The following is a 10,614-nucleotide window of genomic DNA, read 5'->3' as shown; positions in this document are numbered from 1 at the left end:
GGGTCTCGCCAGTGCTCCTTTTATCTCAGTAGCCACAACCCCATCAGAGCCAAGACCTCCAGGGCCACTGAGCTGGGAATTAGGAAGGAGGATACTGTCTATGGGGGATTTGGACAAGTCATGCTCCACAGTGCCTCAGTTTCTTCACTAATAAACTATCACACGACCTACAGCAACTCCAGCTCCCAAATGGCTATCAACGGGGCGCCTAGATGCGATGGATCTCGCTCAGTGTGCTGAGAACAGAGTATAAAGAAGAGGGGTTGCACAAAGCACGGAGTCCAGAGCAGCAGCAGCCAGACGCAGCTGGGTCTCAAAGTCAGCTGGTCCCGGCACTAGGACCCTGCCTCTCGGGTGCTTCTGTGTACTCAGGAGCAGCCACCACAGATTCTGACGGGGTGAAGATGTCTCTTCATCTGAGAAACTCCTTTTCTCCCTCTCCAGCTCCCGCTCAGGGAGGAAAAGGGGGAGGAAATCAAAAGAACAGTCCCTCTAACGGGCCTGAAGGTGGCGAGAGCTGCTTCTCAGGCTGGAGTGGAGTTAGAAAGCTAACCCAGATGAAGACCCCGAGGTCTACCGGGACAGCCCACCCCAACCCCGAGAGCTTGGCCAAGAGGGGGCGCTGTGGCCTCCTGCACGCCCTGCCCCCTGGATTCCCAGCTGTGAGCATAGGGCCGCAGCACAGTGCGCGCCCCGCTTTCTCCTCGGCACAGTCCAGGTGCCCAGCACCGCTGTCTCCACTTCATCTTGCGGATCCTAAGTAGGGCCTCGATCAAAGTGGCAGACTCTTGGTTTGAAAAATGAATGAATGAAGGAACGAAAGATTGAAAAAGGAAAGGCTCCTGCTGCAGAGCTCTGGTGTCTCAGCACATCCTGGGTGTGTCTAGGCCAAAGGCGCGGGGTGGGGGTTGGGGGTCGGGCCCGGGCTCCCTTCCCTACTGAAGTGGGGGTATTGGTGGACCTCCTGGCTGGCTACAGGGCGGGAACGACCCAAATGTAGTTCCCGGCTTCTTGTTTCCACGTAGTCTGAGCTTGGTGGAGATGGCCCTATTCTCCAGCTCCTATTAGCCTTCTAAATTCCCCAGAGCCCCGCAAGTCCCCCGAGACCCTCGATTCCCTTGGTCCCGACCACCAGCCGCACAGAAGGCGAGAGGAGAGAAGCTGACTGCTCTCCCGCCGCCGCCTCCCCATCCCTGTTTCTCCCAGAGCTGCAGCGGCTACCCGCGCACTGCCGCAAGCCAGGGTGCAGGAGAGAGGGGGGTCAGCACGGCCAGGGCGCAGGGAGCCGGCCCCCGGCTGGGCAGCGGACAGAGGAGGCGGGAGCCGGCACCCAGCGGAGGGGCGAGGCGCGGAGGAGGGACCGGAGGAGAGGGGAGGGGAGGGAGAAAGAGGAGGGGACGCGAGGCGAGGGGGCGGGGAGCCGAGGCGAGCGGCAGGCGGACCGTGGGGGAGGCGGCGGGGCGACGCGGGTTCCAGGCGGGAGAGAGGTGGCGGCGGGCCGGGCTGAGTAGGGAGAAGGCGACCAGACTTGCTCGCGAAGGGCGAGCCAGAGCAGACCGGCGGGGCGGGGCGGGAGGGCGCGAAGCCCGGTGCCGGGGAGCAGTGCAGAGGCCCGGGAGACCCACCGCCCACCGGAGACCGCAGCCGCCCGCTCTCGGCTCTGGGATGTCGGAGGGATCCTGGCATCGGGGACGCTGACGGTGCGAGCCCGAGGATGGGACGGCGCCCGCAGCTCCGGCTTGTGAAGGTAAGAGCGGACCGGCCCGCCGGGGATCAGAGGCGCTCTGGGCCGGGCAGGCTCAGGACAAGCGTGGGCAGGGGTGCTGGGGGAGGGGAGCAGGGAACCCGGAGCGTCCCGGGAGGCTTGGGTACAGCCTGGAGCCCTCTACCTGGACCTCTGAAGCCTGGCTTCGGAGACAGAAGAACTCCGGTGGAAAAAGAACCGGTGGTGGGAAGCCGCTGTGGTGCTAGAGGAGGAGGAGGGGGTCCGCCCACTCGAGGAACCGGCTCTACGCGAAGAATCGCTGCAGTCTTAGGGGCCGAAGCGACGTCCCCTTCAAGCTCTGGAGGGGGTTCCCGTCTCCTCCGGACACCCTCCGAGCCGCCCCTTTCTAGGTCCTGGGCGCGCTTTCCTGCCGGTTCCCCTCCGTAGAAAGCCTCAGGTTCCGGAGGAGGTGGATGCGGCCGGCTCCTCGCGGCCCTCGATCCACGTAGCATCTCTGGGATGCGACGGTGCCGCGCGCCCCAGTGTCCGGCCGGCCCGGGCGCCGCAGCCTCAGAGCGCAACGCTTTCTCTCTAGCCGGCGGCCGCGCTCGCTCTTGCCACCGGGCTGGGGAAGCGGTACCGCAGCCCGGAGTTTCGTAAAGTCTCCAGTAGGCGTTTACAGCGCCTACTGGATGAAGTTCGGGGGCGACCTAGGGCTTGGCGGGGGTGGACAGAGCCAGGGCAGAGCTAAGTGCTTCGCAACCCGGCCTGCAGCTCAGGGACAGGCGTCACTTTGCCTGTGCCAAGCGCGTCCTGGAGCGCACGGGCTCACTGGGTACCAGCACCTCAGCGCTGATGCCTGGGAAGGTGAGAGGGTCTGGGCGCCGCCGCCCGGCGTCCCAGTTGCCATGCCTGGGTCTCAGGGCCGACAGGGACCTCCTCGGCCCCAAGCAGAGACATCGGGTTAACTGTGGCCAGGGCATTCAAACGCCATTGCATTCAGAAGATTGAGTGGATTTAGGGGACAGGAGTGGGATGGGGGTGAGCAGTAGTGATTGACTGACTGACTTTTCCATCAGTTATTAAACTGTACATCTGCTTGCTCAAAAAGCATTTGAGTTAAATCACCACGCTTTTAAAATGTGACTTACTGCCCCGCTCACCAGTGACTCAGGTTCCCATGTCCTCCCTCTCCAAACACTCAAAAGGTTGTCTTCAAATCTGAGGTAGTCTCAGTGAACCTAAGGTTATTTTCTGGGCGACCGAAGTCTCCCACAAAGAAAGTAGGGAGATTCAGGGAGGTGGCATAGGTAAGCATTAGTGGAAGTATTTTTCCAAGCTTCCCTGTGTAGTGAGCCCTGATCTAAATTCACAGAGGGCTTAGAATGCAATCTTGTAAGCGAATTCAAAAGATTTGGGCTGCGGATATTTTTTTTTTCAAGTTTACATGGAAATCGATGAAAGTTCTTTCTCAAGCCCTTCTTAGAATTGCATGTAATGACCTGTTTAGAATGTTCACATTTTCTTAAACTAAAAAGGCTCTTTTTCCTCTTGTTCCTACTGACTAGTGGGCGTTGGGAGACTTGTCTCACCTGATACATTCAGTGAGTTCTCAGGAAACACCGACTGAGGTGCAGTTAGTGTGGTATTTGTATTCCGCACGCACATTTCCTGGTGGTAGTCTGGTTGCTTTATAAATATTAAGTCATTTAGTCTTCATAGCAGTCCAAGGAGTAGGAATTATATCCTATAGAGGATCTAAGCTGCTTGTTCAGAAAGGGGCACCATAGCTTGGCAGTCAGCAAGCCTGACTTTGCCCTCAGCGTCTGCACACAGAATCCAAACCCAGGCACTCATAACTAGGACTTTGTTTCATCGGCTTTTGTCAGTAAAAATTCTAGCCACTTAAAACCACTCTCAATCCCTACCAGCCTTGAGCCTGGGAGTTTCATCAGTTTGAACAAAGGAGTCCAGGGAACTTGGAGATCATGCAAAAACCAGCTCTGTCACTGATGACTGCCAGACAAGCCATGCTGGGAAAAGGGTCACTCGGGCCCATAGTGTGGGTTTCACATTGAACTGGTTATGAAGCATTGTGGGAGAGTGTAAGAAAGATGAAGAACGTGTGTGTGTGTGTGTGTGTGTGTGTGTGTGTGTGTGTGTGTGCGCCTGCCTGTGCACCAAATGAAGGGAGATATGCGTGTGGAGTGTCTGTGGCTAAGAATACAGGTGAGACATGGTCCCTCTCCCTATCACTCCACTAGCTGCTCTTCCTGGAAACAGGTCTATGTTCTGGTGACAAGTGACTCCTGACAGTGACTGCGGGGTGAACCAGGCCTCAGCGGGTTCTTAAAGGACAACCAGTGTCCAGGGAAACCAACGAGTGCCCAGTGGCTTCTAGGGAGGCCAGTTCCATTGCTCTTGTTATTGCTTATAGTGATTTAGAAGCGTTTGGCACAGTCTACAAACCAGAGGAGAAAATGCCTGTGACATCATTCCTTCCATGCTGCTGTGACCATTTTAGCAATGATCCTTGCTGGTCCTGTTTTTAAAGATCAGATCTGGGCTGTGACTATGGACAGCCCTCTCCTGTAGTGTCCCATGCCATTTCTGAGCCTTCCGAGGGAGACTGCCCACCACTGTGGAATGGCCATGGTTGGCTATGAGTGGTCCTCTCCTCCATTGTTTCTTTGCTTACATAATAATGGAGTTGGGTTTTCTAGAGGTGCTGGGAAGAATAGAAGGGGGGGCAGGGAAGTGAGCCATGGTGGGACTGTAGGCTGTGGGGTATGCAGTGGCCTGGTCACAGACCTGAAGCAGGGTAGGAAAGGGAAGCCATGGGATTTGCTATCCAGCCTAGGGAGAAACTTGGCGGCTCAGCCCCTTCTCAAAGCATGCAGACAGGAGAAAGCAACCCACTGGCCTGGAGCTCAAGTGGAAAATCCATTTCTTGCCCTTGCTGACAGTTGACTCCTGTGGGGGCCTCAGCAGCCAGCAAAGATCGGCCTTACATCTTTAAGGGTCAAATGTGCCCTTCAGCTCCACTGTCCGCATCCAGATTCCTGCCGAGAGCCTGAGCTCTGGTCCCAGGGAGCGGGAATGGTGGGGAAGAAAGACCGCCATAGAAGCAACAAGGTGCAGGGCTGAGAATTTCAGCAGTGGGAGGGGTAGGGCATCCGCTCGGTGGTCAGCAAGCCTGACTTTGCCGTTAGCTCCGCATCCAAGGGGCTGTGTGATTTCAAGTACGTCCCCTTCCCTCTCTGGGCCACAGCTGCTCTGTGCCTGAGCGTGAACTGACTCCCTTTACCCGTTTGACCTGCTAGGAGGGTCCCAAGAGCTCTTCAGGGCTGTGGCCTTACTTGGGAAGAGCAGGTCCAGCAAACCGAGGCCTAGCTCTGCTCCTCTTCATCTGGGGAGCTCACTGCGTGGGGACCAAGTACTCTGCTCTGAGCCTCAGTGTTCCCGTTGCCCCTTCATAGCACTGGACCTGAAAAGCCAGTGAATACAGAACGCGTTTACCAGATACCTAAGGTGAGGGTTATGTACCACCTTCTCCTTTTAGTTGATACAGTTGACGAAGGAATCCTTGTTGTCCCCATGGGACATGGATGTCACCTCAGAACAGAGGAGCCAGAGAGACGTGTGGGCTTAAATGAAAAAGAAAAAAAAAAAAAAAGCGATGCCACCTCAGATATGGAAAACACTAGAACCCCACTGTAAGCCACTGTGGTTATCGCAAAGGAGAAAAGAAAGCCTCGGGCACCAGGACAGATCACACCGGTGACCTGCAGCCTGAGGAGGCTGGAGATGCAGCCATGTAGGGAGTCTGGAAAGGCTGAGTGAGCCCTGCAGACTCCTCCCCTTCCTGCCTCCTTCTGGGGGACAGGAGAGCTTGGGGGGGGGGGTGCTGTCTTTCATCTCAGATTCCACCCTGGCCATTTCTGGACTCTCTGGAAATGAGAGCCCATTGGGGACAGAAGGACAAGTGGAGATTTTTGACTGCAGTTTTCTGGTCACATAATGAATTGTTAATTAGAAATGACCCCTGTTCTGTGAGAAGTCCCAGTCAGCAAGAGATGCTTGCAAGCCATACAATTCCTTTTAAAATGCTCTTTCTTCACCAGACATCTTGCTCTTGGCCAGGCGTTTGCTTGTGGGACTTGGGAACGTCGGTGAAGCAGATGTGGGCTTGAATCCTGGCTCTGCTATGAGGCTCTGAGAAGTAGGGTTAGCACCCTGATCTGTTTCTTCATGGTTTAAAGGATGGGAGAAATGAACCTGGAGAGACTGCTCAGTCAGTATAGTGCCTGCATGAATGTGTGAGGACCTGATTTGGGTCCCCAGAATCCACATACACTTGGATTCTTGGCATGGCAGCTTATGTTTGTAACTTCAGTGTTTTGGTGAGTGGAGAGGCATAGTAAGACAAGTGGATTCCTGAAGCCCATTCATTTGCCACCAGCCCAGCCTAGCCTAATCAATGAGCTTCCACCTCCGTGAAAGACCCTGTCTGAGAAAAATAATGATGAAGAGCCATAAAGATACCTGATATCCATCTGTGTCCTCCCCACATACGTGCACACATGAGCATGCATTGCCCACACTAACAAGCACACATATCACACACACAACACAACATCCATACACACTCTCCCTAAAACTGGGAAAATGGGGTAACCATGACTTCCTGCACTGCTGGATGTGGAAACATTCCTAACGTGTCTGGCATACAGTCTACCCTTAATAAGTATGAGCTAGAGCGGTCCTATAAAATATCCCAGCAATGACTCCAGTCTAAGAAAGGCCATTAAAAGTGGGGAGGGGGCGGGGCTGGGGATTTAGCTTATTTGGTAGTGTTTGCCTAGCATGCAGGAAGTCCTAGATTTGGCCCCCAGCACTGCATACACCAGGCATGGTGGCTCATGAATCTGTCATTCCAGCACTCAGCTAATAATAATTAGAAGTTCTTGATCATACTGGGCTACATAGTGAATTCAAGGCCAGCCTGGGCTACATGAGAACCTATCTTAAAAAAAAAAAATCAACCAAACAAAAATAAATAAATAGAAACTAGAAGAGGAGGAGAAGGAGGGAGAGGAGGGAGGAGCAGGAAGAGTGGGGAGGAGGAAACATCCCTGAGGGAAAGGCCAGAGCCACCAGCCTGCAGCGAGCTCAAGGTCAGGGGCCACACGGACCTGTGGAAACGTCTGTCAGAAAAAGTAGACACTTGCAAGGAGGATGATACAATGCGATTAGCTTTCGGGTGCAAGCAATTGGTCTGAAAACAACTCCTTGGAGCCTGTCAGGCAACAGAGCATTAACCACTGATTTTCAGTGGAAGTAAAAGGCAGGACGGCTCGGAGAGAGGGAGACCTATCCTCGAAGAATTTCATCTCAGAACGGGACAGGTCCTTCTTTCTGTGTGAAGCGGACATGTCAGGATTCAGGACCTGTGCCCAGAGACACCTCTTGAGAGGCCTCAGCCCAGCCTGCTCTTGGCAGTCATCGGCCCGGAAACTGCTCCTGGGTCACGTGAAGATGCTATGGAAACAGACAATCCTGCCACTGGTCTGCTGGGCCCAGGAAACAGCAACCACAGGAGCCCAGAGATGGTCTGAGTGGCACCCAGCCTCCTCCACTGTCACCCTGATCTCTGATCTGGTGAGGAGCCAGGGCACCTAGGTCAGAGACCTGAAGACAAACTGGCCGGGCAGGTCCAGCTGCTTCACTGCTGCGGCCTGGGAGGGGACTGCCGGAGCTCACTTTGAAGTCTCCTGTGTTAGACTGCACAGGGGGACCCAACCTTTTGGTTTCTTTGGGCCACATTGGATACAGAATTGTCTGGGGCATACAGTAAGTGCTGGAGCTGTCCGTCCTAGCACCCAAAGGTGTAATGTGGCCCAAGGCTGTGAGTGGGGTACCCCTGGTAGAGATATAAGGCTGCCATAAGACATAGTAGGAATCCTGGTTGAGTAGGTACTGGGAGGTCAGGACATTCAGGAGAATGAGAACAGCGCAGTGGTCCGGGTCCCTGGCAAGTACACAGAGCACTGAAAGGCAGCCTGCCCGGGCAAAGTGCTAGGACGGGAGCTGGGCAGGACAAGATTGTCACCTGACAGGGTGGGGGGTTGTCTTTCCCTTTGACGCCCTTTGCTTTCCCAGCCCTTTAGGAAGGGTTCAGTGGTTTCCGGAAGACCTTTTCTGGCTCAGCGGCCCCCCTTCCGCTATGAGGACCTTGCTGGTGGGCAGCCTGTGAGCAAAGATGAAAGATGAAGGCTCGGGCGGCAGCAGAGACAGGAAGGTCTTGGCTGATGAGAAAGGACCAAGAAAGAATACAAGTAGGGCATGGTCCTTCCAGGACCCGACTCTCCTGTACCGAGGGACCAGCCTTGTCCACAGCCTGCTCAGGGTGGACAGTTTTGTTATGATGGAGGAGGTCTTCAGGACAGACAGTCTGGTAGACAGAAGCTTCCCTGGCGAAAGTGAAGGGGAAGGAGGCATTGAACATGAACATGAGATCTGAGCAGGCTTGGGAGGAGGATGACTTGCATGTCTGCCTTGGCCATTCTGGCCTTTCCTTTTTCTCTAGTGCCCAAGATGCCATGTACCCCTGCTTCTGAGTGCTCAGTAACACTCACAGGTTCCCGGCCTGACCTGTGTTCCCTGACATGTGCTGGGGTGGTCCACATGCAGGCACAGGCATCTGCGTCTTGAGGGCTTCTAGGGAGACATCACTAAGGGGAGATCAGGGTCTGGGCTGGGGACGTAAGAGAACAAGAGTCTTCTTAGAAGCTGGGGTGTCACGGAGCAGGCCTGGAGTACTTCTGTTCCCCAAGATGGGATTAGAAGTGTTCTGATCCTCCTGGTGCCGAGGCAGGAGTAGCCAGGCAAGACAGAGGGGGCTCAGAACGGTGGCATTCCTGCCTCCTCTAAATGGTCTTGGCCTGAGTGCATGTCACAACCCCCAGCACCCTGTGGGTAGGCAGTGGGACAACTTTGGGTCCTTCTCTGCACATGGCTGGACCCCATGGTCTGATGCAAATGCTGCTTCCAGGCTGTGAGACTCAGGCCAGGAGTGGCAGGGCTCATGTGTACCCTGAGAAGCAGAGTGTCCTAAGGAAAGGGCACGTCCCTAATACTGAAAGTGTAGGAGTCCTGGGGTTAGAGTCAACTCTGTCACTTCCTGGTTGGGTGACCTTTGGGAAGTCACACCATCTCTCTGGGCGTCTGTACCCTCTTTACCTGGACAATGATGGGGATTAAAGCAGGAAATGCTTGTGCAGTGAGCAGCCTGCTCCCACCAAAGCTCAAAGAGGGGGACCTGCTGCTTTCATGGGTGTCAGCCATCTCTTCCCTGTCCCTCCCCTCATGCTGAGCTCAGCAGTCAAACTGTCTCCTCCACGAGGCCTTCTGTAATGCGCTCTGTCCTCCAGCTCGCCAGCAGGGAGAAAGACCACGGGGATTTTCCAGTCCTCTGCAGACTAGCCTGTGGTCCTGGCTGCACCCCGTGAGTCACCTTGCCAGTCTGACAACATTGGAGTTGGTCTAGACCCAGTTCAAGGAGATGAGTTTATTGACAACTTGCTTGGGTGTCGCAGCAAGGGCAAATTCCCATCCAAGTTTCTAAATAGTCTCTCTCAATTTTTGGACCTATCACACTGGGCACTGGTATTGAACTCTTTGCCTTTGGCAGACCTGCCCAAACTGGTCCTGAGCACTCTTGGAGTAGCGCTGCTCTGGGATGCACCTGGGGGCCACAATTCCCACCCTCAGTACCAGGATCACTGCGCATGCCCTGTGTGGCCATGCCATTTCGTACCTGATCAGTTCTGCTGTAGACCTGAGTGAGAGAGCATCTCTGGTAGCTGAGGCTGTGGAGTGGAGCCTGGGAGGAAACCTTGTGAATTATCCTGGCAGGGGAGGGCTGGTGTCGCACTCTGTGCTGGCTTCTTCTTCCTTATTCTACAGCGGTGGAAACCCTAACTAAGGCACTCATCAACCTGTCCCTTGTCACTGGGGTAAGAGAAGGTCTAAGCATAGTCAGTGGGTCCTCGTGCACCAGAGAGTCCAAAGAAGTTGTTCCTTGTGTGGTGGGCTCCTCCAAAGCTACGGGGGCCCAGACCTGCACTAGTTCTGTCATTTGGCTGCGGCTCAGTCTGTATAAAACAGACCAGTTCCCACATCCAGGACCCTATTCTGCCAGGGTCCTGTTCTGGCTGCTCCTGAGCTTCAACCATGCCAGACGTCGATCCTTCCTCGTCTTCCTGGTCTTCTGCCACATTCCCACCCGGGAGGAGCTGGGTGGAGCCAGCTGGCCAGGTGGGAGCCTTGCCACCAGCCCCCTGACCTCAACTTGAGGCCAGAAACAGGGATGACTGGTCCATGGTTGCAAAGGGCCATGGACAGAGAGCACCGGAGCTTCTCCCTGGATGTAGACGGCTCTTTCCTTGTGTGTTTTCCTTTTTCCCAAGCACCTCCATGGTCTCCCTTTCTCCTCCTAATGAACGGGCAGGTGAGTGTCCTCAGAATAGGGCCTGCCAAGGCCACTGTTGTTGGCCTTTGGTGATAGTAGTTTTGTTTGTGTGTTGTGTGTGTGCCGGTGTGTGTACATACGTGTTCATGTGTGTATGGAGGCCAGAAGACAACTGTAGGTGTTACCTTGGGGAGCACCATCCATCTCCTTTGAGACAGGGTCTGGAGCTCACCAATTATGCTAAATTGGCTGGCTGTTCATCCTCAGGGATCTGCATGTTCCCACTCCCCAACACTGAGCTTGAAAGTGTGTACCGCATCCAGCATTGGTATGTGGATTCTGGAGACCAGACTCAGGACATCATCCTGCAAGACAAGCGCTTTGCCTATCAAGTAAGCCCCCAGCCTGGAACAGTAGTTCTTTGCTGTGGGGCTGC

The 10,614-nt window shown here is 54.9% G+C and overlaps 1 protein-coding gene across 1 annotated transcript in view; it reads left to right on the top strand.

Moving 5' to 3' along the window:
- The first annotated feature begins 1,517 nt into the window (after positions 1-1,517).
- Crhr1 (corticotropin releasing hormone receptor 1) overlaps positions 1,518-10,614 on the top strand; it is a 48,113-nt gene continuing 39,016 nt past the window's right edge. The window contains exon 1 of the mRNA XM_028882671.2: positions 1,518-1,747. Coding sequence (XP_028738504.1) covers positions 1,715-1,747 — 33 coding nt within the window. The 5' untranslated portion in view covers positions 1,518-1,714. The remainder of the gene's footprint in view (positions 1,748-10,614) is intronic.

Source organism: Peromyscus leucopus, chromosome 8b (assembly GCF_004664715.2).
Source record: "Peromyscus leucopus breed LL Stock chromosome 8b, UCI_PerLeu_2.1, whole genome shotgun sequence".
NCBI lineage: Eukaryota > Metazoa > Chordata > Mammalia > Rodentia > Cricetidae > Peromyscus > Peromyscus leucopus.
The sequence above is the reverse complement of the archived record's forward strand: the minus strand, read 5'-3'. Positions and strand labels throughout refer to the sequence as shown.